Source organism: Centrocercus urophasianus, unplaced genomic scaffold, assembly GCF_019232065.1.
Source record: "Centrocercus urophasianus isolate 14NV4802_14NV808 unplaced genomic scaffold, USGS_Curo_1.0 seq_16, whole genome shotgun sequence".
NCBI classification, from domain to species: Eukaryota; Metazoa; Chordata; class Aves; order Galliformes; family Phasianidae; genus Centrocercus; species Centrocercus urophasianus.
The window spans coordinates 27,649,554-27,674,259 of NW_024884711.1; the positions used below are offsets into that span (position 1 = coordinate 27,649,554).

The window sequence follows — 24,706 nt, forward strand, 5'->3', positions numbered from 1 at the left end:
CATCACAGCCACAATTACAGGAAAAAAAAATCTCAGCACCTTATTTGTATAAACCTACATTACAACACTCATATATGCAAAGACACTGCAAACATGATTGCTCATGTTTAAGAATGCCACAATATATTTTGTCTGGGCTTCCACTGAGATAAACCAAGATAAATGGATTATTAGGACATTACTTTATGTATACAAGATAATAATTATTCTTTATGTTTCAACTGTATGCCAGTGGAAATTACTTCCCCACACATGATTTAAAGAAATATTATAACCCTGCAGGTATGTAACCAAATGAATCGATGACAGGAAAAAAATAAGGAAGATGTATGTATGTATTCAGGGGAAAAAAGGTTTCTGGTACTGTTTAACCAAGATCTGGAGCTCAAAGCAATAGCAGCGAAGACACAGACCGTTCAGTTCTGCAAGGGCTTGAGCCCATTTGAGCTCACACTGCTGCTAAAGCTGCTGCCTGCCCACAAGTGCTGCACGCTTTGGTTGTGCAGCTGCTGATCCTGGCACAAGGCGAATCTTTGTCTGCAGGTAAGGAAAGGAATGGGGGCGTTTGGTTGACAGTGAGAGATGACACCCTGCCTGTAACCCTGCCACTTTATGCCAGTAAACTGCCCGTAAAAGCACATTTTTGCCCAACACTCATCTGTCCATCAGCTACACCAAGTCACAACAAGGGGTCCTCAGGAACATACAGCATCTCACTGCCAGTCCTCATCAGGCCAAACACATTCTAGACACCAGTGGGAAAGCAGTAAGACATTTACAAGACCTCGTAACAGACGGCTTGTAGAAATGGTCCCTACCCAAACTGGATGTCCCCAGTGACAGCCAGCTCAACGAAGTTAAGACACCACCAGCAAAGGGCAGAAAGAGTGGAGGTGGCAAAAAGAAAAAAAGACAGAACTCCTCAAAACCCCCCAAAATCTTCAATTCTTTGAATTATTCTAGAGACACCAAGCTCAAGACATGGAAAATAACCACAAGTAACTCTGCCTGTGGCTTATTTACTACAGCATCTACTCTGACACATCTTTCCCACATTTCAAGGACAGCATTCCACAGCCAGCAGGCCAAGGAGGTTTGGAAGCAGACCCAAGTGCGCAGGTCTGCTTTGATCTCCTATAAACTGAGGAGCAGGAGGACTGCTTCCAGAGGGCCTGAACTGCTACCTGAGAAAACAGGTGCATGAAGATGGCCATATAAGAGAACCACAGAGGTAACAGAAAAAAATAGAAAATAAGGTCTGAGAATTCAAATACAGGACAGGGGAAAGATGCCAGCCTGCCCAAGAATGGATATTATGAGCTCCAACAGTGCATGGTATCACACGTCTACAGCCATACAACATGAAGCAAGAAGAGGGAATTGGTGGGAAAAGTTGTTCCTTTATACAGTTATTTAATCCACTGCCTCCCTGTGTACCTGTAACTGCTGTCCCACTGATGCCTGCCCCCAAGTCACTGCACTTGGGTCACTGAGCTTCTCAGGCAGTATCAAAGAAATAAATTCCTCTTGCTAATTCTTGGTCACTTTCTAGCTTACACAGATTCCTAGAGACAAATGTGTAACTTTAGATTTAGAAACCTTTAGATAAAACTAAAACTAGGTTATATTTTATACTGTATTTATTTTCAGATAAGGAAAGCTTTGAATTTTGCTTTCATTCCTCTCTTGATAAAGCATACCTGCCTAATATGAATATCCAGCCCCAGAAATGCATCCTGGTGATGAAACACTGCTTGCATCTTTTTTACTTAAGGAGCACTCAGCCTTTGCTCTGTACTGGGCAAAAGTTACATTAGGACATGAAGTTTCTGGAATCCAGGGATCTTTGGCAAGTAGAAAAAAAATCCTTCCGTTTGCCACCCTGTACGCTACGTAAATGTCCATTAAAAAGATGAATTTGTCCCCTTCCCATTGTGAAGGTAAATTAGAATCAATGCTTATGAAACTCTCACATGCTGTAAAACTGATGAGGACATGCACAGATTAAATGGGAATGGACTTCAATAAATGTCAGCTTTCATTTATTTGTTGCCATTTTTGACTTCTGGTGACCTGTAAAGAGCTCTAAAAAACATCAGAGAAAAATCCACTGTGACTCAGATGTGACACCCTACAAACCCAGCAGGAGAAATGATAATTAGCCAGCTTTGTCCGTTGTTGCATGCAAGTTTTCACCCAGCCTGGTCAAAAGGATATTTTGTGAAACCATCCTACTGTTCTCCAGCCAGTGAATACTACAGAAAACAAGCTAGCACTATATGGACTGATCACTACTTTCAGCAAAACGTTTGAACATAATGTTTGGAACATGCTTGGTCATGCAATGAATTTTTACTGGCCCATGTTACAACCTCAGCATCCATTTAGGATTTTGTAAAAAACTGCTGAACTCAGACAAAATGTTTTAGTTAGAGCAACTGTAAAGTCACTCTGGATAAATACCAGCCAGAGAACTGAGCTGATTTAAACAAATGAGAGAACCTCTTTCAAAGTCTACAGACGTACAAAGAAACTGTGATAGAACACAATAACAAACCATTAGGTAGAGGGGCAGCATTCAGCAAAGTTGGTTAGGAATTCTATAGTTTGTTGCATTTTTCTTCCTGCTTTGGAACAGAAAATTTTAAATCCCCAACATCTCATCTTTTATTCCTTCGAAAGTTTTTCAGGTGACATCTTTACCATGTCACTCAGAGATGAAGAAAAGGAAGTCAATCCAAGGTGAGGACTTTGTAGTTTAATGTTCTCACAGCTAGAGAAACTCCTACTAAAAGTAGGCTATCTACACTATAGTGCACATATGAATATATTCATAGTTTATACTATTCCATAGTAGATGCCACAGCATTCAGAAGACAAGGCTCTTTACAGTTTATTAGAACCCATTTATTTGCCACTCATTTTGGTCTTTTGGCACATAATTTTAACTGAAGGTTAATAAAGGTCAAATTAAGGCATCCATGCTCAAAAAGAAAGATCCCTTCATAGTCTGTGTATACAGACAACTACAAAGGGTGCATTAAGCTGTTTTGTAGGAGGCCAGGTGGTTAAAACAGGAGGAAAGATGATGCCCTGGTTGTGCAGCTCCTGCAAAAATTGGTCATGCCAAAATGTCACTAAATAAATGCGTGGGAAGCTGGTCTGCATAGCACTGAGAGAAGAATTGGGAGAGAGGAATTCTCCACACATTATCCAACAGTCTGCTCAGTGGGTTTAGAGATAAAAGGAAAGGAGGTGAGGAAGTAGACAGAGAGATGAACGTGATAAATACGTCCCCTCCTTTTAGAAAGAGATAAGAGATACAAGAAGATGTCTGAATACAGACAGCCAGAGAAAACAGAAGGTTGAAGATGAGAATGAGGAAATGACAGGTGAAGGGATAGGATGAGATGTACTCAGTGAAGCAGACAGAAGGATTGGAATAAGGTAGCAGACACATTTCTAATTGTAATAGAAAATGAGATATTCAGATATGTACAAAGGGAAGGGGAAGTTTATTTATTTTTTATTTTTTATTTTTTATTTTTTTCCACCCTGAGGGAAAACTAGAAAGCTCAGTCACACACCCTTTACTCGCATGACCTAGCATTCAAAGTCACCTAGATCAAAACATCACAAGTAAACGTATCCTGAGAAACAGCAGGGAGGGACCTCAAGGGGCTATTTAGCCTGCTTCAAAGCAGGCTCTGCTATGCCTATGCCATCCTGACAGGTGATTGTCTAACTCAGTCCAACAGCCTCAAGCATTTGATTCTAGAGTTTAAACAACCCACACCACAGCAAGGTTTTCCTCATCTCAATTGCTTTTGATGCACTGGAAGTCTATTAATTTCTTTCTAAACCAATACAGCCACAGAGAACACACAGTTCTTCCTTTTACAGCAGTTGAAGCATTTAAAGCCTTCTATGCCCAATTCATCTGTTTTTCTTTAGCCTACACAACACCAATTATTACAGCCAAAACTAACTGAGAAGTGCAAGAAGAATTACAAGCAGTTGCAATCACAAAAAATGTCTTGTGGCTCTGAATTTAACACAGTTTGTACTTTTCCTTTGGTGCTACAAGAATTGGCTGTTTTTGGCCAAAGCTAGATTCAAAGGTAATTTAAAAGACAATGGAACAACTCTTAGCTGAAACAACATTATGAAATCCTTGATAATTAGGATTTTTAGCTCTTTTTATATAGTGATCGAACAAGAAATGTTATCACGTCCTCAATATAAATATTCTCTTTTCTCCTTCACATTAATCTATTTTCATATGTGCAAATGCAATATGACAGATTTGGAGACTTAGCTCAAAACTACAAGTGTAACAAACTTCTCTGTCCTTCCAGGGTTGAGAATCTTTCTCTGTGTTATTCAGTCCTTCCATTTAGGAGGGACCTTGCTCTCTGCATTAATTTAAACACTGATTCCTACAACTGTGATTATCAGCACAAAAAACAGCTGATGTCAATACCACATGAATTGTGTTACATCAAAACTCCTCATTAGAACAGCATTTTGACCGAGCAGTTGAACCAATAACACCATCCAAATTTTAAAGAATGTTAATTGTAATGGGATGGAAAAAATTACTTGGTCAAAAGCTAGTTGGTTCCTGAAATCAGAGCAAAACCAAAGTGATGGGTTACCTGTTCCATTTCCATCCAATCCCTGCAAGTAAGGGAAACTGTCCACTTCCCAGGGTGAACTGGCTGCGGTCAGATACGCTGTCAAATCACTATAGCTGGTGTTCTCTGGTAATTTCACCGATCTTCTCTGAAAGTGAACTTGTGGCTGAGTCCGTGCACCTAAAAAAAGTTGAAAATGACATTATATCCAAGGTAGGCAGAAAATTTAGGAGTACATATTTATGGAAGCACATTAAGAGGTTGTTTCTTTTAAAGTAGAAATTGCTTGCGAAAGACAGACATCTGAAAGCTATAGCGTACATGGAGGAAAACCAGTACTTTTGTGTTTATTTTGCAATTGCCACTGTTTTCCTAGAAGCATCTCTGAGTAAAACCGTTCAGGCAGATTTCCTCAGATCACCTCAAATTTCATGCTTCTTTTAATGAATGCCACTGAAACGAAAACAAAATTTGAGGCTCAGAGAAGTATCCAGTTCACCATTTTTGTTTACGTTTTGTCTCTTTTGAAGTAGCAAGATAAATTTACGCTCTTTGAAGTGAAGTTCTATGAAACGACAATTCTACTTGCAGTCCCAATTAACTTACATAACTTCTGCACTTTGGTTTTGCATAGCTTTGGCTCTGTACTAGATAACAGTCACTTTTTATTTAAGCCACTGGATAAAAACATTCTCTTGACAAAGCCTGGGTGAAAACAGTTTCCATACGTTCCCATGCAATGAACACATATAAACACAAAGAGATTACTTAGTATGCAATTCCTCATTTTTCCTTCTTCTGGTACAGTTTTAGCAGTTCTTCCAAGGTTGCTAGCTATTAACTGGGGGTCTTTACTGCAACAGAATTTAGGACTGTTTCGTGTACTAGTTCATTTTAAGTCTCATTTGAATCCTGGGTTACAAAGTCAATGGATTTTCCAATGGATGCTTACCATTAATACTGTTCAGCAACACACAGCAAGACTCCATCTGCAAATTTCTGTGTGCTTCATGCAAATTAGTTTTTAAATCAGAAGCTATTGTGTTCTCCAGAGCTCACTTTGAACACTCAAAGAACACTCCCTCAAAGCACAAAATCAAAAGGCTAACATGTTTTTCCCCCTCTCTTTGCATTTGACAATGTGGTTCAAATACGTCAACTCAAAACAGTTTTACTTCTTTTCTCCTATTAGTCTGAGATTGCAGCTTTGACCTTTGTATAACTTCACTGAGACAAAGATTAAAGAGTTTGACTCAACTCCTGAAATTTACAACTACCAATGTCATCATCCAAGTGACTGGCATCTTTTCTTGAACTGTTTTCCAGCAGGAGCTCAAGCTATAAGAAAGAGATCAAACTTTGCACCACCAACAAAAAAAAGTCTAGTTGGCAAGCAAGTATCTCAAACAGGTGATCATTATTTCTGCCATTTCTTTGGTAATTCTGAAAGAATAAGCTGTACAATATTTTTTAAAAAATCTGAAACTTGGGAGTATTTACAGAGGGATCTTAAGACTAGCAGTATTCTTAAACATTTAAGATAGTCATTGAAAAACACATCAGTGAAGTGGGAAGAAATCTCTCTTAGTCAATGTCTAGGTTTAAACGGCAAATGACAACACTCTAAATGAATTGACTAAAGTCAACTCAGGGAAGGCTCATCTCCCTCCTGCTTTATAATATCATAACAGTTTGCTGTACTAAGGGACATAATTGTTCAAACTCAAAGATCACTGACCACACTGCTGTGCAGGTTCATAAGCCCCATACTGATAAGCATCCATAGTAACAAAAGAGAAAAAAAAATACAACAAAGAAAAGAATATTATTGTTATCTGTTCCATGTAAAATTTTAGGATTTTCTGCTGTCTAAATATCTGATTAAGAAAAACTGAGTTGCCAAAAACTGGCATTGTATTTCTGAAGATACAAGTAATTAAGCATTAAAAAGAAAATAACCGTTGTTCAATCTATAAACGCAGTAATTAATGGGCAGGCTTTGGAGTTCTCTATTTAAAAACGATTATTTTGTAGCACTGGGACAGCAAAAAGCTCCCAGGGCGAAGCAAGCCTCTATTTCTTCAATTCTACAGACAATGCAAAATGTTCATGGCTAAGTCCCAAACCTGACAGGAAATTTGCACGACACTGAATTTGGATGTAAATTCTAAGGTGTAAGCTACTCAGAAATGGCTTCCTGTGTAGATAGTCTGTGCTTATAGATACAAAGAATTAGTGCAGAATAACTCCTTAATTCACATCCTAGATTAACAAGCTGTTTGATATTGAAATGCCCCAAGGAATCTGGTTCCCTTCTATGAGGCCAAGTCTGGGACGTCAGACAAGCTGCTCATCCTTTGCATCTTGCTCTTCCTTTCTCTAAAAATAGGAACAAAGATATTCACCTCTCAGTGCCTCCCAGATGGTTAATGCATTAGTAGGTGTTCACAGATCTAGGTACAACAGTGAAGACTACCCAAGCAGGGCTTTCTTTACCCCGGGAACACTGCTTTCCCATCCAGCATACTGCTGTGCCTCCAGCACACTGCCCCAGCCCCCCAGCTGGCATCTCTCTCTACACTGCTAGAAGACACACCAATGCACTCTTTAGCAGAGGTCATAGGGCACATTAGGGCTTATGACTGGGAATAGATTTGTTGAAGGAATTAGAAATGGTAAAACACATTTATGCTAACCAGATTCTTTAACAGTATTTTTCAGCAAGTCAGTGCGTACCATGGGGAACAGGTCAATATTACAGCTTTTATTATTAAAGATGTCTAGTTTTGACTTACAAAAACAAAATCACACGCAAATAGACTTCACTACAAAAATGCCATGTGAGATCCCTCCACTCAGTGAGTGCCATCAGAGATAGGACTCTGAGCACTGATCACATCTGCTTTAGACATCCACTTGCCAACACGTTAACCATGATTTTAAAGCTGTTATTTCCCATTTTCCAGTGCACATCTCAAGGAGCTCCTATAAGGCATCCCCTGCCATGCAGGATGTGTGACACGTGGCACACACTGGCAGCTGAGCTTCAGTCTATGTGAAATAATATCTGATATACAATCAATTAATGCCCTGATTGCTCATATGTCAGAGACAGATAGAGGGTAGCAATACAGTTCCCACACGCTGAATGCAGAAGTTCAGCTCTTCACTCTTCTGGTGTTAAATGACTTAAATGACCCAGGGCTGGCAAGCTCTATCTCCTGCAATTACAGACAGGATGCTGCAGAGAATTGTAAGGCCATCATGAAAATGAGGTTGGCTGCATCAACACAAGCTTCTCAATTGCATAATAAGTTGCTTACTTGATTAATTATTCAAAAACAACCAGTAACTTACTGTACTAGACATGCCTTTCTTTTCCTTTGATTGGTGCTTCAAACACCAGTGTTCCCACTCTGTTCCTAGTATAATAAGTTCTGCTTTGCTCTCTTTTCTGCACTAAGGTGACTCCTGATCAACTCTTTTGCAGCAGCTTGAAATAACTGGGAAATAAATTGGAGAAGTTACAGAGAAAAACTAGGTCACAAGGATTTTGGATCAAGATTAGAGAGGCTTCATTCAAACGCTGGTACAATGTCCAAGCTGCCTTTCATCTAGGTTTCATCATAAGACAATTCCCAAGAAAAGGAGCGTGGGTTGGTACCATGAAATAGTTTTTACTGTGTAAAAAGGGGAGTTCAAATTCCAATTCTTAGAATACTCTGGGTAATATTTTCTTTATTTTCTTTCCCTGTTACACCATCATAATCAGTTATATTATTCTTATTTAAATATGTCTTAAATCAACTCACGGAAGGAAGCAAGATTACAAGGAAAATATTTAAGAGCCTCACTTGGCTGGTAAATGTCCCTCTAGCCCTTACATGTCCCTGCTTGGTTTTTGTGCCTAACTTTTTGTTTCTTTTAAGAAAGGAGATTGTAAAAATGAATATTTTTCTTTTAAGTGTGCTGTGTAATATTAGCACATGTGCATGAGAATTGAGTATTTACTTAATCTTGTTAGAATACTGTTAGCAAACAACGTTTTATGGTTTGGCCAGTGGAATCCCTTATGATTTAACATGGCCCACTGTCCATCTAATTTGTTCCATTATTTAATGTCACCTCTCAAGCAACAGAATATATGCACCACAGCTGTATTTCTCTCTAGCCCTTCCTGAGCATTCCAACAGCTATGTAATTTGTTCGGTGCTTTTTCAACTTCAGTCATATTTAGTGCTCTCATTAATGAAAAGCCCAATGTATCTGGATGGGTTTTATCCTAAAAATAGATATTAGGAAGTCATAATTGTATTATACTGCCTTAGCTATAAAATAAGGTTATCTCTTAGTATTACTAAAGGTACTATTTCCCTGTTTATTAACTATCTGCTAGAGTTTAACATTATAGTACTCTTAATCCATGTGAATAAGACAGTTTATGCCCAATTAGGAGCGCTCACAGGAAGCATGTCCCTTTGTTTTGTCTCATTAAGGTATCTTTGAAAAGTTCTGTTCTTTTGTTAACTTAACTCAGAGTTAACTGAGTTAACTTTTTGAGACTTAACTCAGCATATCAGGTCAGTTGTGCTAAGGGAGGTGGATCCCTGATGGACTAGATGAACATGTTGGTGACTTACTGTGTAATTCAGAAGTTGCACTGTGCTCAACTGACTGATAGTACCTACAGTTTCTTCTGTGTTTGGCCTTATGGAAAGGGGATCCAGGTTTTATTCTACTAATACAGTGGTTTCACTGTAATATGTGGGGCTGCAGTCAGTCTGCTAAGGGATTCACAGGAAGTAATTAAGGAAAGCAAGCTTATATATTAGCAACACACATGTGAGGTATTTCCACCTTTTCTATGCCTCTAGCACTCACAGCAGGGGACAAGAAAAATTAAAATCAGAGAAAATTCTTAGGCAATAAGAACACAAGAAAATGTTTACTGCAAGGATGATTAGATGAAGTTAGATGATCTAACATCTACTAGATAACAAAAGAAATTTAATCTCTAGTTCTCAAATGGCACACTGAAGTTCAAGCCTGTTTATTACCAACTATCTTGAATTCCCTAGTCACAGCAATTAGGGATGACTTTTCCTATTAATCGATTCAGTAAAATCACCCCAGAGAGAAACACTCCTCAGGGAACTCATAACAATTCCACATAAAATACTAGTCTCACCCACACTATAGTTCTAAAAGTACCAGACTGGCATCTTTTTTGTTTGAAATATCATTTAAGTTTCAATTACATCTTCCAAAAATCAGCATACCTTGAAATCCTGAGACTATCTGGACTACATCATCATAGACCATTAGAGTAGCTGAGCGTTCAGGAAGAAGGCCAAGACTCAGTGAAGAGAAGACTGTGGAAGAGAAGTCGTTTAAGTGAGATATATCTCACAAACAAAACTTGAGAACAACAGAACGCACAATTTTATTTTGCAAAAACAGGCAACCAAAACTAAAATCACATTATATATATGAGAGAAACCATGTGCATTTACCAATCTAAATAAAGTCATGCATGGTCAGCACAAAGTACAGAAGGGTACAGTGGAAAGCATGGTTTCAGGTTATATTCCCAGCTCCACAAAAAGACTTGTCATTACATAAAGATGAGTGAAACACTGAGTCTGACTGAATTAATTTTTCTGTGAAATTGTATACGTCTTACATAAGAAAAAATTTTAATGAAACTTAACTTATAAATACTTTGAGACACTTACATAAAAAGTCATAAGGAAATGCAATGTATGGTGAGTAAGTCTGAATAACTGGCTCTAAAATACAGCATGTCCATATTGAGTCACTACCTACAGTATGGAACCTCTACATATAACAGAATCAGTGTCATTCCATCAGGTGGTATGAAAAGGGATAGTTAAATGGCATTTGCTGCAAGAAATCTGCATGCCATTGGATGCAGACATTCCTTAGAAGGAGGGTGGGTGGGTGCTGGTGCGTTGGGAGGGAATATATGCATACATGCCCAGAGAGTGAAAATTAACAAACAAATTAATTCCAAACTTTCCAAACCCAGCAGACCTTAATTATACACAGAATTGGCCACTGACAACGTCTGATTCCTGCACCCATAAAAACATGTAACTATGAATACAGTAAGAATTAGAGCTTACTGTGCTTCATGCTTGGCTTTCAAAGATAGAAAGACAGGAGGAAACGAATACAGACTAGTCATTTTTGATACCTGGGCACTATCCCATACTTGCATCCGGGAAGTGCTTGTTCCATGCTGAGGTGACCACAAGCTCATGAAAACATTTCCAGAACTGATGAACAGACGAACAGCACAAGTTCTTCAGACTGTCATGTGGTTTTAAAATTTCCCCTCAGTAAACATACCTGCCTTCATTCCAGAGACAATGCAGGCAATCACCAATGGCATGAAATTTAGCAAGGATAAATGCTAGGTGCTGTGCAGGATGGAGCAATGCTTGCCACAGGCACAGATAGATGCTGAGTGGCAGGAGAGCAGCTCAGCATGAGCCAGCAGTGTGTCCTGGCAGCCAAGGGGCAAATCACATCTTGGGTTACACTGAACACAGCACAGCCAGCTGGTCAAAAGAGGTGATCATCCTACTGCATTTAGCATTGGTGTGGCCTCATCTTGAATTCTGCGTGCAGTTCTAGGCTCCATAATATAATATAAAAAGGATGTTAAAGCCTTTACAAGTGTCCAGAGGAGGGCAACAAAGTGGGTAACAGGGCTGGAAGGCCTGGGCTGTGAGGAGGGGCTCTGGGCACTTGGGTTGACCAGGCTGGGATGATCTCATCGCTATGTGCAGCTCTGGCAGTAAGCCGTGCCACAGGAGGTTCAGACCGGACACCGGGAAAAATTTCTTCACGGTTCAGGTGCTCAAGCCCTGGAACAGGCTTCCTAGCATGGTAGCTGGTGCCCCATGCCTGTCAGTGCTCAAGAGGCATTCATGATGCCCTCATTAATACTTTCTGGTTAGCCCTCAAGTTACTAGGCAGATGGACTCTGGTATGAGTAGGGCCCTTCCACCTGAACTATTCTAGCATAGGTGTTAGAAACAAAAAAGAGAGGCCACACTGCTGTTGCAATTACAGCTGAGAATTTTCTTTCAAATGCTCTACATGTGAAACATCTATGCAACATAAGTAAGGATGCCTACTGTAAGTAGCACCATGGTCACAAGTACAAAATTTGTTTGTCTTTACTTCAGTAGCTTAATTCGCATGAAGAAAGCTAATAAAACTTAGACACCCTGGGGATACAATAAACCACACCAACCCCATTTTTTGTATGTATGTACCCCATTATAATGCACAGATAATTCCTAAACTTGCCATGGGTTCTTCTGCCCAATCTTTTTTCAGCATGACAAAGATAGGAAATCATTGTTTTTAAGGCCAGAAGGACCACTGTGATGATCCACTCTTCTATGTAATAACAGCCTTTCCTGTTAATTAATTCCTGAATTAATACTGCTTCAGATCTAATTGCTGCACTTAGCTTTTCTACAATATGTTTTTCAGTTTATCAGTCTTTTTCTAAAGTGTCCAGTGGCGAAAAATACACCACAGCACCAGCATTCTAGCACTAATTACAATGGCTGTTAAACTATGTGTCTTTTTACCTAATAAAATGTATTGAAATTCTTCTCAATCAAGTCCTGCAGGATGAAAGACTTTTCTTACACACCTCCTTTTCTCTGTGCAGGTGCTGATGGACTATGAAAAATCACCTCAGGACTTTTCCTATGCTGAACCAAATAAATCAAGCCTGTATAAGTCTTTCCCTGCATGCCATATTTTTCAATCCTAAATCATTCTTGATATACCTCTGCAATTTTAAACATCCCTCTTGAATAGTGGATCCAGAATTAGATGTGCATTTACCAGAGAGGCTCCACCAAGAGAAAATGCTGAAATAGTATGCTCCATCTTCCTAGTCTTTATTTTACTTTATTTTACAGATTACTCTCTCTTCTTGCAGTGCTATATCAGAAGCTTATTGTCAACCACGCATCTACTACATCTCTTACATATCTTCTGCACAGCTACCATTTCCCAGATGAGGTCTCCTCCCTCACAAGCATGGCAAGCATTCTCTGATCCTAGGACTAGTTTTTCCCATGGTATGTGTTGGGTGACACTACCACTAGTCTGAATTGGGATAGCTCAGTAATTTCCCCCAAAAATCTGCTTAAATATGGACTACTAGTTGCAATTTTATTTTCTTTCAAATTATTTATAAAGAAAAATCTATGTATAAGCAAGAAGAAATAGAGGAGCACATCTTCCATCATGAACACTTCAACAACTCAAGTGATGTTAAATTAATGAACTGTTAATAAGTGGAGTCATGGCTCTGCTGATAAATAGTTTAATGGAAAAAGAGATCTTAATCTTTTCTTTCTACCATTTATCATTACGTAAATAAATAATCCTCCTTCTTAAGTGGTAAAGAGCTAGTAATCATTTTGGTTAATATGAGAAAAGTTTATTCCTGCTGAACTAAGAGGACAATCCTTGACATTAGGTTCTTAAAATTACCATGAGATCAGTGGCTGCACAATCTTTCAGCATAAAATCATAATTAATGTATATTGCCTATGATGGAAGAATTGTGATCCCTCAAAAAAAGTCCTATTGCAGTGCTTTAAACATTATCACCCTGCAGCTTTCAAAGCTACTCCCGGCTTGTGGTTATCATTTCCACATTGAAGTGGTGCAAATAAATCCCTGTATATTTAATTCACCACCGCATACAGGATGGCACAGGAGCTTAAACCACTGGTGTGGGTGGAACGCTGCTCAGAATGGCATATCTGGTCTGTGGGACGATGACTACAAGTACTGTTTTTTTCAGGAAATGAAGACCCTGCTGTAAGTGTGTACCTAGGATGTACACTGCAGAATCAAGATTTAAATATGCTGACTGTCCCCCATCACTGAACCCAGATTAAAACCACTAAAAACAAAATTTTCCATTTTCAAAACTATGCTGTGCTACTTACAAGCATAATAGGAGAGCGTTTAAATATTAATAGTAAGTTTGTTAAACACCACAGACTTTGAAGCTTTACAGTATAAAAAATAATAGCCTAAGTACTTAGGGTTTTAACTTCTATGTCACATTTCCAAGAACAAACCCATTAAATCAACATGAGGGGTATCAAGTTGTAACTTGTTGTTTCTTTAATCAAAGGAAGGATTAAGTTTAGGGTACAGAAAGGATTCTACTCCCAATTAAATCAATGGCAAACGATCCGCCAATTTCAATGGGGGAAGATAAAGGTGAAAGGAATCTATTTTCTGAGTAAAGCTCAGATTTCAGCTGTAGAAATAAAGATTTTGTGGAAACTGTATATAACTACAGCTCTTTAATCTTCAATGACTTACCAAAACAATACCATGCTTGAATCCCTTCCCTCAAAATCAATATTTAAGAAAAAGCAACAAGCAAAAAAACCTAATCAACAAATTCCAGGCCCAGGAAGCATATGCTGTGTTTGAAAGATCTATGGTGTGAGTGGTAAAGATATGAGACGAGAGACAAGAAAAGGTTACAGCATGTTCTAGCCGTGTATGATTGTGTGTTAAGGAGTATGTTAAATACACCAGGAAGCTGCACTTCATCTTATTTAAACAGGAGAAAAAAAATAACATTAAGAAAGTTTCTAAATAGAATAAGGTTGGAATGGATCTCTGGAAGTCACCTGCTTTAACCATGCTTTGGGTTGTCCAGTTGAGTCCTGAATATCCTTAGAGATGGACAAAATTTTGAGCCATTTGGACAAGAAATATCATTTAAGTATTATTATTATTATTATATTTGTCTGCTGATGAAATTAATCATGTTAATTATGTTAGAAAGAATCTTTACATCTGGATAACATAACTGCAGATTTAAACTGTCCTATGGGACATGGCCAAGAGCTGAAAGTCCAGGGCTGTTTTGTAAACTACAGCCTGCAGCACAACAGTTGTTGCTACACCTTGGGAGATAAAAGAACTAGTACATCACAGCTGTTGAAACAGAGCACCAAAAAACAGAGTTCCTATAAGGAAAAAGATCTGGAGTAGATTCATATGCTCTGTGGAGCTGTAAGAGCATCAACAGTTGTTTGAAAACTGACATATCAAGGAAAGGTAGGAGGAGTGTGGATCTCTGCACAGTCCTGATGCCACAGCTTAGCTGAGCAAAGAACCTCCCATTTCTGTGACTCACAGATAATATTCCTACCACCCAGGACTGCAAGCATTAAAATACATCATACAAAATTATAACTTCCTTTAGATGCAAAATCTTACCTCAGAACAAAAATAAAGATCTCTTACCAGGCAATCTTACAGGTTTCCATGGTGCAGAATTTGGCACATAGGCATGTTTACTAGCAGTCACTATCAGCTGATTGCCCAATTTATACTGAAACTTGAGGAAGGCAGTGCCATCTGCTCCTGAGGTTCCAGATGCAATGGAGATCTGGTTGGTAAAAATCTCAATGAAGGCTTCCGTTACTGGCTGATGTGTGCTGGCATCGCTCACTTGGACTTTCAGCGTTACTTCTGTAATGACAAACAATCATAGTGATCATAATCAGAGCAGCTTCTGCAGGAAGCAAAACTTAGAACGTGCTATCACAGCAACAGCCACCAAGACATGAAGTTAACTGCTAACCTCTAAAACTTTGGTGACAGTATGGCCTCTCTTCCTGGCCTGCAACTCTCCAATTCAGGCAGCTGCTCTTCAGAGGTTCTGCAGTCCTGAGGCTGACCATGTGCTGTGGCCCTAAATTACTGCCCTACTGCTAATCCTACCTTTTAAGACATGTATGTTGAACCTATTACACATACTCAGTTGGCAGCATATCCCCTGTAGCTGGCAATACTCAGCTGATGAATCACATGTCAGCCTCATGGTAGCATCCTAACTAAACACACATGCTGCCTAACATCATACTGAGCACAGGACCTTGCCCTGCTGTGCCTCTGCTCCAGCCTGCCCACCCCCCAGAGATGAGCAGCCCACCTGGGATGGGGAGAGGACACAGCTGGGAAGTGAGCTGTACTCTTACACTGCTCCCTAGAGACAAATCTCTCTGGCCAGCAAAAGAACACACAGAGGGTGGTGAAGTACTGGAACAGGTTGCCCAAGGAGGTTGTGGATGCCCCATCCCTGGAGGCATTCAAGGCCAGGCTGGATGTGGCTCTGGGCAGCCTGGTCTGGTGTTTGGTGACCCTGCAAATAGCAGGGGATTGAACTGGATGATCACTGTGGTCCTTTCCAACCAAGGCCATTCTAAGATTCTATAATCAGGCAGTCATGAGGAGTGAGAAGGGCTCAGGGGAATGCAAGCTGTGATACAGTCAGAGATTTTGAACCTTCCAGCTGGTACTGTGCTTCTCTGCTGAAGGCAAGGCAGTGAAACCCCAAAGGATCAGGTCCTTATCCTCAAAACAGGGCACAAACAGGTTGGATGTAGAGTGCTAGCAATGGGCAAGAGAGAAACACCTTGCCTGCCTCTGTTCACTTGCCTTGCTTCCAAAGGAGTAAATACATCGCAGCACCTAGTGTTAGAAGTGGCAAGCAAATATCACATGTGAATTAGCCATCCCCATGCACGACTGGAGAGTGTAAGTGGTGGAAAAGTGACTGTTAAGCCAGTCAGGAGTATCATACATATTGCAGACATACAGTCAGAAGCCAACACAATGAACTACATTTTACTTGAGTAATGCACCCTCTTCCCAGAAACAAACTGCTTGTTTAAATGTTTCCAGATGCACAGTATTTGTCCACTTTAAGACACTCCTGTGATTAAACCACACGTTGTGTCACAAAGCTTCTGCTGCACAAAGCAAAGCTAGTGCAAGATGGTCCCTCAGAAAGGGACCCTCCATATTGATACTTTTCCCTGCCTTCAATAGTTCCTCTGTCTTATGCTGTAAAGTAGCAGCTATTGCCTCTCCAATAGCTATGACTTAAATGCAATGCTGCACTGAAAAGACCCAGCAGTGCTCTAACGGCCTCAACCAGACCAGTCCTTGGATTGTTTCCTTTATGGTTGCCCCATTCTCCTAAATGAGTACCTATCTCTTTTCTCTTCTCTCCCTTTCTCCCTACACTCTTGACCTTGCATTCACCTTTGGAAATTATCTTCTTGCATGAACTTTCCTCCCTCAGCTTACTTCATCTCACAAGGTTGTGCTGCACAGTATTTTGTGAAATCCCTCTTTTTGGTGTCATGGAAATGCAGCCACTAACAAGCAAGATGTTCACACTCCATGCACAACTCATTTCTTCATGTTCTGCCCAGAAATGAGAACAGGACTTCATTTTCATACGTATTCAGAAACACATTAATTTCTATGGAACAGTATTGGGGATAAAGTTCTGTTATATTAATACTGCATATTAGGGTATTAAGAAATTATTTTCATATAAAACAGCAAGACATCACATCAAGAAGAACAATGGAGAGTTCAACAAAAGCTAGGTTGTGAATTTCTGTAGTGACATGACACAGCTGAGTAAGCTGAGAAACATAACACAGCACTATAAAATTTAAAAAAGGACATCATGATCTAATACAACCCTTCAAAACATCAGTACGTCTATCCTAAGGGCATTTTAGCTATAAAGATATTGGGTCCTTTAATAAGCAGAGACCTTCTGTCTAAATCCTAGAATACAAAAGTATTAATATCAGGCAGCCCAGAACAAAAACCCCATTAGAGAAATTCATCATCATCACAGCCCTTGCCTTAGAACTTGGCAGTGGATGATGCCAATTTGGTGGGGATCAGCATGAAATACATTTTAGCTATTAAAGACTCTGGACTTGTTCCCAGTTTCGCATTTAATAGTCAAAGAAAACAACCTGTATTGAAAAAACAGTGTACATACACTGAATATATACAGAATGCCCCCTTAGAAAACTTGCTTGATGACCAAAAAACTTGTGGGATTTCATGCATATGAAAGCCACAATACTAAAAGGAGGCATTCATGTGTATCTATGTATTGATGAATTCTATATGTATTTACAAACATGAAGACAAAAAGCAATACAAGTTTTTATTTTCATAACCCATAGGAACACTTAGATCTAAAGTCAGATAGCTACTGTGATAATATTCCCCAGAACAGATGTCGCTAAGAATAATGGATCATGTATTAAAAGAAAAGCAAGAGAGTAAGACGAGCTGAACATCATACATAACCAGTCTCAGTAACCTGTAAGTAAGCCTTTCCTAAAACAACCATACATAAGGAACCATGAAGCAACACTGCTCTCTCTGTTAAATAGTAATCAAGGAAAAAAATTAGAAATAACTCAAGTTTCAAACCTATTTGATTCCCTGTAGACAACATTTTAGAATAGGAACTATGACTAAAATTGATTAAGTGATGAAGAGCGGTAGCCAGCCATGAGTATCTCCAGAAGGAAATTCATTTCTCTTTCGTGCTCTAGTTCCCTATTACAAGCTTCAGCCTGCAACCATCTCTTTCTGATAAGGAAAGGCAGGAGTTTCCAAAATGCTGTTTCCAAATGACAGTGATGAAGGCCTGAAGAAGTCCTGATGTCCTGCTACTAAATCACTGGGGCTACTTCTCCTCTATTATTTAGATTTTTTTTTCCTTGAGAGAAAATCCTAGCAGCTTGAACAGCCTGCTTTCTTTTCATGCATTATCTTCACTGACATACACACAAAATGCACATCATTTGCTTAAATTAAGGTTTTTTTTTAAATATCATACAGCAGCTTCTTTTCCTTATCTAATGCAGCAGTGAAGTCATGAACACTGAACCCGCGTTACCACTTTGATTCCCACAGCAATACAATGACCACAAGCTTTAAACTGAAACTGTTGAAGAAAACTCTCTCTAAAACATTGACAGAGGTAAGAACTATCTATAAAGAAAGATTACCACGAAAACAAACCTCTGCAGTACATTTCAGAAGCGTGATGAGGAAGGTCCTGGAAGTTGGAGGCATATGGCCAGTGCTGGTGCTTCTTTGGTACGCTGCCAAGCAGAGATGGCTGAGGTAACAGATTCCAGGCTGGTGAATTCACAACTCTGACCACTCCCATGCCCCAGACAGGCCAGCTACATTCACAACAGGCTATGCCTATAGCTCTAACACACCTGGCTCCTGACCACTATGGTGTGAATGGGACTCTTTTGGACCTGAGCTGTCATGCCTGTGGTGTCCTATTGGCTCCCAGTACCACTTGGGCATGCACAGGTAGAGCCAGCAATCATCTGCCACCACCAGCACACACGTGTGCTGCCACTGTATTCTTACAGCAGTCTTTCATGTCCAGCGCACGAGCTGGTTGTTACCACTGCTCATTTCCACTAGTGAACATACCTTGCCTGAATGGGCAAAAAGAACGTGTGTCCCTGCCTAGCACTGCAGGCAGAAATGGGCCACCATTAAACAAATGGAGCTATTAAATAAATCAAGCAGCCTGGAAAACCATGCAACCCTATTTTTGGGAATTTCTAAACAAAGTGGGAAAAGTGGGTAAGTGGGAATGCAGCAAATACAGGGTTAAATCCCATGAAGATCAAGGCTGCTGTTTGTACATGGACAGGCAAGTAACTCTAGCCTGAACTCCTTGTATTTCTGTCTTCCCTCAGCAATCACTGAAAAAACTGAAAACAGTCACAGCTTGTTTTTCAAATGAGAGCAAACCAAAACTACCAGTTACAGTAAAAACAGCTGCTTAAGTGCAACTCCGTTTTCCTAGTACTAAATTTATTGTCATCTATATAAAGAAAAAAACAGCATCTCCAAGGTTATAATTTGGGAAAGTGAAATAGTGAAATAAAAGACAAAAAAAAAAAACCACCCCTTCCATGTTAGCATATTAATGCAGAATTCCATCTGTCCACTTAATCTGATTTCTGAGATTTTACTAAGTCTAAACTTTCCCTGAGCAATCCCCCTGTGCCATCTGCTTTATGAACCGTGCTGCCTCCCCTGAAACACAAGTAACCTTAAGACAACTACTTCCATAGTCAAAACCCCACTTCTTGGATTCCCAACCCTCTTTGTACTGCTGTGAACACAGTTTGGGGATGACTTAAGAACTGATATCAAAACTCCTAAGAAGTGAAAAAAAAACCCACACTGCATTTTCTTGCTGTTTTTCAAATAAGCCAGTAACATCATACAGAAAGAAAAACTCCCAGTGATGGCACACCGTCAAATCTCAAACACTGAAATAAACAGAATAAATGATGACAATGACTGAGAATCAAAGATTACCATCTTACTTAAGTCCCAATCTTACAACCTGGTTTCCGTGCACACGCTCCTCTGTCAGGCAGACTCCCTCTGATGTCTGCTGGACAGATGATCTCTCTTTTGGGAACAGGCTGACATAAGCAGCCGTTAGCACTTATCTTTTCCTCTGGAGGTCCCTATCCATGGACAATGTCAGGATATTACCAAAGAAAAATATTTAAGTTATCTAGTTTTGATTAGAGAAAGAAAACTTCCTGCCCATTAAAAACAAAACAAAACAAAACAAAGAAAAAAAACCAAACACATAAAAAACCCCACAGAAAACACTACAAACTTTATTTTAAAGTGTATCCTCCTCTCAGTTAGAGTTTGCTGGCAGCATGCCTGTTTTTGAATCCTACAAGCCAAACGTATAAGCCTTTCTGCCTCCTAACCTCTTGCCCATGTGCAAGGTCACCTCCTCAGTCAAACAATAGGATTTTAATTTATCTAAAGGAAACCATTTTCCTAGAAAAAGAAGTGTTCACATCCCCTAGCCACAGATGTCAACTCAAGCATTTACATATCTTTTTTAATGTATTTCATCACAAAGTTTCTACTGAAAAATGAACATCAAAATAGTAGCAAAGTACATTCATATGAGAAAAAAAGACATGTGTGTATAACATCCCTCCAGAAACAGAGACACTGGTCTTAACTGATGTGGTCCCCTGAAAGCATGTTGATGTGTACCCGCTCACACAGTAAGGTGGGCACACTTGTGGGACAATCACCACGTATTCAGATCAGGGTCTGGTCCTGCAGAGAACTTACAGAACATGGCACAGCAGAGCTTTCCCCACTGCACAAGTGACCAAGCTTTCATCAGGGCTCAGTGTCTGCCACCGACCTCTATGAAGCCAGACCACATCAAGGAAGGGATATGAAGGTCTGCTTCTACTGGTCACCTGTTTAGAAACTCCTGACAGCTAATTTCACAAGATGAAGAGCTATTAAATGGAATTACCACAGAATTAATGTGATTCTCTCTAATTGAAGAAGAACAACATCTACATCAAGTAGACAGATCTCCACTTCCCTCTGTCCACAGCACTGGTCTAGTAAGGACCACACGACAAGGCTCTGTTCTTAGGCCCTAACAGAGGAAACAGAGGAGTTCAGAGAAGAACTATGAAAAAATCCAGGAGAAAGAAGTTCTGAGACTGGCCATCTGAAGAGCCCAACCTCTTCATGCACTGTGAGAGAAGGCTGGATCACTGAGCACAACATGGAAACTATAGAAAATGACAGTCAAGGAACTTCCAGGTTTGCCAATCGAGATGCTGTATGACCCAGCAGCTGTACACTGAGTGTAAGCAAAATTCAAGCATAATTGCTTAGTGGGAAGAAAATTTGAAAAGAGAACAGTTTACTAGATGGCAGACTCACCAGGGCTGAAAGACTATGGGGAGGTTAATTTTCTTCTTTGAAAAACAAAACACTTTCAGTTGTAGATATTTAAGGATTGTAATTGACGTTTAACTCTAGAATTAATCAAATTGTTTAGTTCCAGAATGTTTATAAAGCTAGATCAAAAGCTTGTGGCAATTCTTTTAGCACTGCAATCTGAATTTAATAAATACTGTTCTGCTTTACATGGGAAAGAAGACTATCAGAAGACTGTCAGTACAGACCTCTGCAAGCTCTGAGCACTTGTAGTGCAAGATTTAATTATAGTTATCAGACCTTAAAGGGAAGATTTTTTTCTCCAGATACACAACTGACCGACCACATTTTTTTTCCCTGCCATTGCTCTTCTTCAGAAACAGCAGAGATCTGATGTACAGAGAGCTGCAGAGCCCGTTCTCACAGCTGGAGCAGACATCCTTTATGTCCATGAGATGCCTGACGGATGCACCTTGCTTGCCCCATCTCAGCAGACAATCAGGAGCTGGGTTGACCACTTGCTCGCAGACCTCACTCAAGGCCTTCTTGCCCACCTCTGCAGCACAGGATCATTCATCTATATTTTCATCCAACATTCCTCGCCACTACAAGTGCCTTGGGCATCGCTGGCACTGCTGTTTATTCCATAGTGCACAGGAATTTAATTTCCAGGGGACTGAAATGGTTTAGCCTAATTATAATAACTGAACGTGATACTCAATATTCAAATAAAGCACAGTAGTCTTATGTGAAGGTCAGGCAGGTGCCCTACTGTCTCTTCAGGTTTAAAAATCTATTAAACAAAGCATTCAAAAATTAAAATTGAGAAATACATCCATTTTTCTCAAAATACATTATCTACTAGTGCTAATGCACACATTTACATAGGATTGTCACAAAGGAAACTCTGCTATAAGAACTAGAGCACTTTACACAATCTCCCATGACAACCAGGCTGCTACATAACTACGTACTCAAGGGAGGGGCAGCTGAAGGATAATAAAATAAAGACATTCATCACACGAGTGCCCAGCATTTGAAAGAGGATTTGCATATCCTGACCTGCTAGATCCAAGAGTATTACCACCAAAATTAATTTCTTGGCAAAAAAAAAAAGTAGGAATTTGCTTTAATTAAAAAAAAAAGTGAGGGCTATATGCATAATGCCCAGATGAGACTCTGATACCCTATTGTTAAGTGATTAAAAAAAGCATTTATAATTAACTTGAACCTCACACGGCTATGAAACTCATGAATAGCAATAGTTGCATTAACAGGTCTGCCTTTGATCTCTACAGGAACCATGCATGACACAAACTAATTTCATTTCCAAAACCATGTATTTCAAACATGGAATTATCTAAAGATACTGTCATGCAGCGCAGACGGAAGTTGAGTTTCAAAGCTTTATCTTGCCACACACATAATGCATTCTTTACAAGACCCGAAAAAGTAATCCTAGCATAAAAACCTCTCTTTTTTCCTAATAGAGTACTTTGAAACTGTCTGGAGATCAACATGGAATGAAAAGTTCACACATTGATATTTTTCATTTGCTCAGCATTAGAATTCTCCCCTGATTCAAACAAGCCTGCAGCCGATTTTGCAACATCAGCTCTGAGACATTTTAAGGATAACAACACATTGAGCTCAACTGCTGCACAGCTCCCAGGGATTTTAAACCACAGTTCTACCTACTGTATTATCAGCAGTTTGAGGAGGGGGGCTGAAAGGGTTGTATGTGGCTGTACTGAATGGATGTGTTATGTCTTCTTGGAACGGCTTCTTCCTAATTCTATAAATAACAGCTGATGAAAACAATTTAAAGCAGATGTACTTCATGTTTAATTAAACCTGTGTATGCGTAATGGGGCAGGGAGAGGACAAGCACATTTTTATTTCCAATTCTAATCTACTTATTTCCTAAATTTTCCTGCAAACCTAGATGTCATTTTGGAAGAGCGCATTTTTAGTTTTTAGCTGGTTAGTTTTTAACAAAGCACTACCAGCTCTGACAAACCCGGCTGAAGGGACTCTCCACCTACCAGCAGAGTAAGCTGTGTTCCAGTTCTATCAGAGAGCTCCACTGATGTCAGCTAATAAACGTACAGGGACAAATTCCTGTGTTAAAATTTTATTACAGTTTTATCTAGGCACTTGCACGTTCTCTTTTTTTCAAGTGACTAAACAGTCAATTTATATGCAGTTCACTCCCTGAAGAGGTTATCCCCAGCTGGCACAGGCAGATGAAAGAGAGGTGAAACCACACATGCTAACAACCTATTGCTCCAGCCTAGCAGCTCTGAGCCCAAAGGGCTCTGCAGTTGAGGGCCAATGTACTGCAAAGCAAACTCTCCTGCCTCTACAGCACACTCTTCCTCTTTCTGCTGAGCTACCCTGCCGTCCATTGGATCCGTCACTGTGCCAACCTCATTTACTAACACAGCACAGCACCAGCCTAACAAAATGAATTGCTCTCTGCCAGGTTATCAAACCAAACTGCTGAAGTAAAGCATCCGCGAGTGCCAAAGTCAACAGACTGGGCAGATGCGGAGGTGGAAAGGCACCAGGTCTCCTGGCCAAGTGTAACAGTGGGGCAGAAAGGAAGGGGACCACCCCTCCTGGCTTCTGCACAATCAGATCACCTCAGCCATACCACCAACTGTACTTCCAGAGCCCTCCTCAACTGCACCTACACTACCACTTTGGAAGGACACCTGTCACTGTCCATATTTACACATCCCTTGGGTGAATATTTGGCATGAACAGTTTCAGCAGATCTGTATCTGCATTAATCCTAGATAATTGATGGTTTCTTACTTCAAGGGTAAGGTACCTGTACTACAACAGTAACTCCAGGCCCCCATAAGGACAAAGAGCTCATGACAGTGACAGGAAAGGGCTTGAAATGGAGCAGTGAAGCCTTTCCCAAGGGCTCTATGCAAGACTTACAACCTCTCCTGAACACCCAAAAGCCTCTACAGCCACAGTTGGCACTTGGGGGAAGGAGGTCGCTGGTGATTTCTCCTAAGCCCCTGACATACGCCTGCACTCTGTCTATGTGCCAGTTGCCATAGCTTCTTTTGGTTTTCTTCTCATCATGGCAACCAGGATTAATTGCCCCACTTCGCCTAGAACGCAAAGTATCTTCCAAAAATATTTATTATAACTCCAAGTTCCTGAGATTTTTCTGATCCACACGTTTACGTATCTTCTCTCAGAACAATCAAAAAAATTAACTTGTGACCCAGGTCTTCTAGATAATTAATAATGACTTTTCTTCTCATAAGGAACGCTTAGACACTGGACAAGTTTTCCCAGGGAAGTGGTGGAGTCACCATCCTTGGAGTCTTTACAGAAAAGGCAGATGATGTACTAAGGGG

At 39.9% G+C, this 24,706-nt stretch overlaps 1 protein-coding gene across 2 annotated transcripts in view; it reads right to left on the reverse strand.

The window, feature by feature from the left end:
* FAM171A1 (family with sequence similarity 171 member A1) overlaps window positions 1-24,706 on the reverse strand; it is an 83,933-nt gene that overhangs the window by 19,717 nt on the left and 39,510 nt on the right. Inside the window, exons 2-4 of one of the 2 annotated variants that reach the window (XM_042817590.1) lie at window positions 14,976-15,203; window positions 9,917-10,009; window positions 4,659-4,817 (exon numbers count right to left, since the gene is read on the reverse strand). In XM_042817590.1, coding sequence (XP_042673524.1) covers window positions 4,659-4,817; window positions 9,917-10,009; window positions 14,976-15,203 — 480 coding nt within the window. The remainder of the gene's footprint in view (window positions 1-4,658; window positions 4,818-9,916; window positions 10,010-14,975; window positions 15,204-24,706) is intronic. The other variant, XM_042817591.1, reaches the window with a different exon arrangement.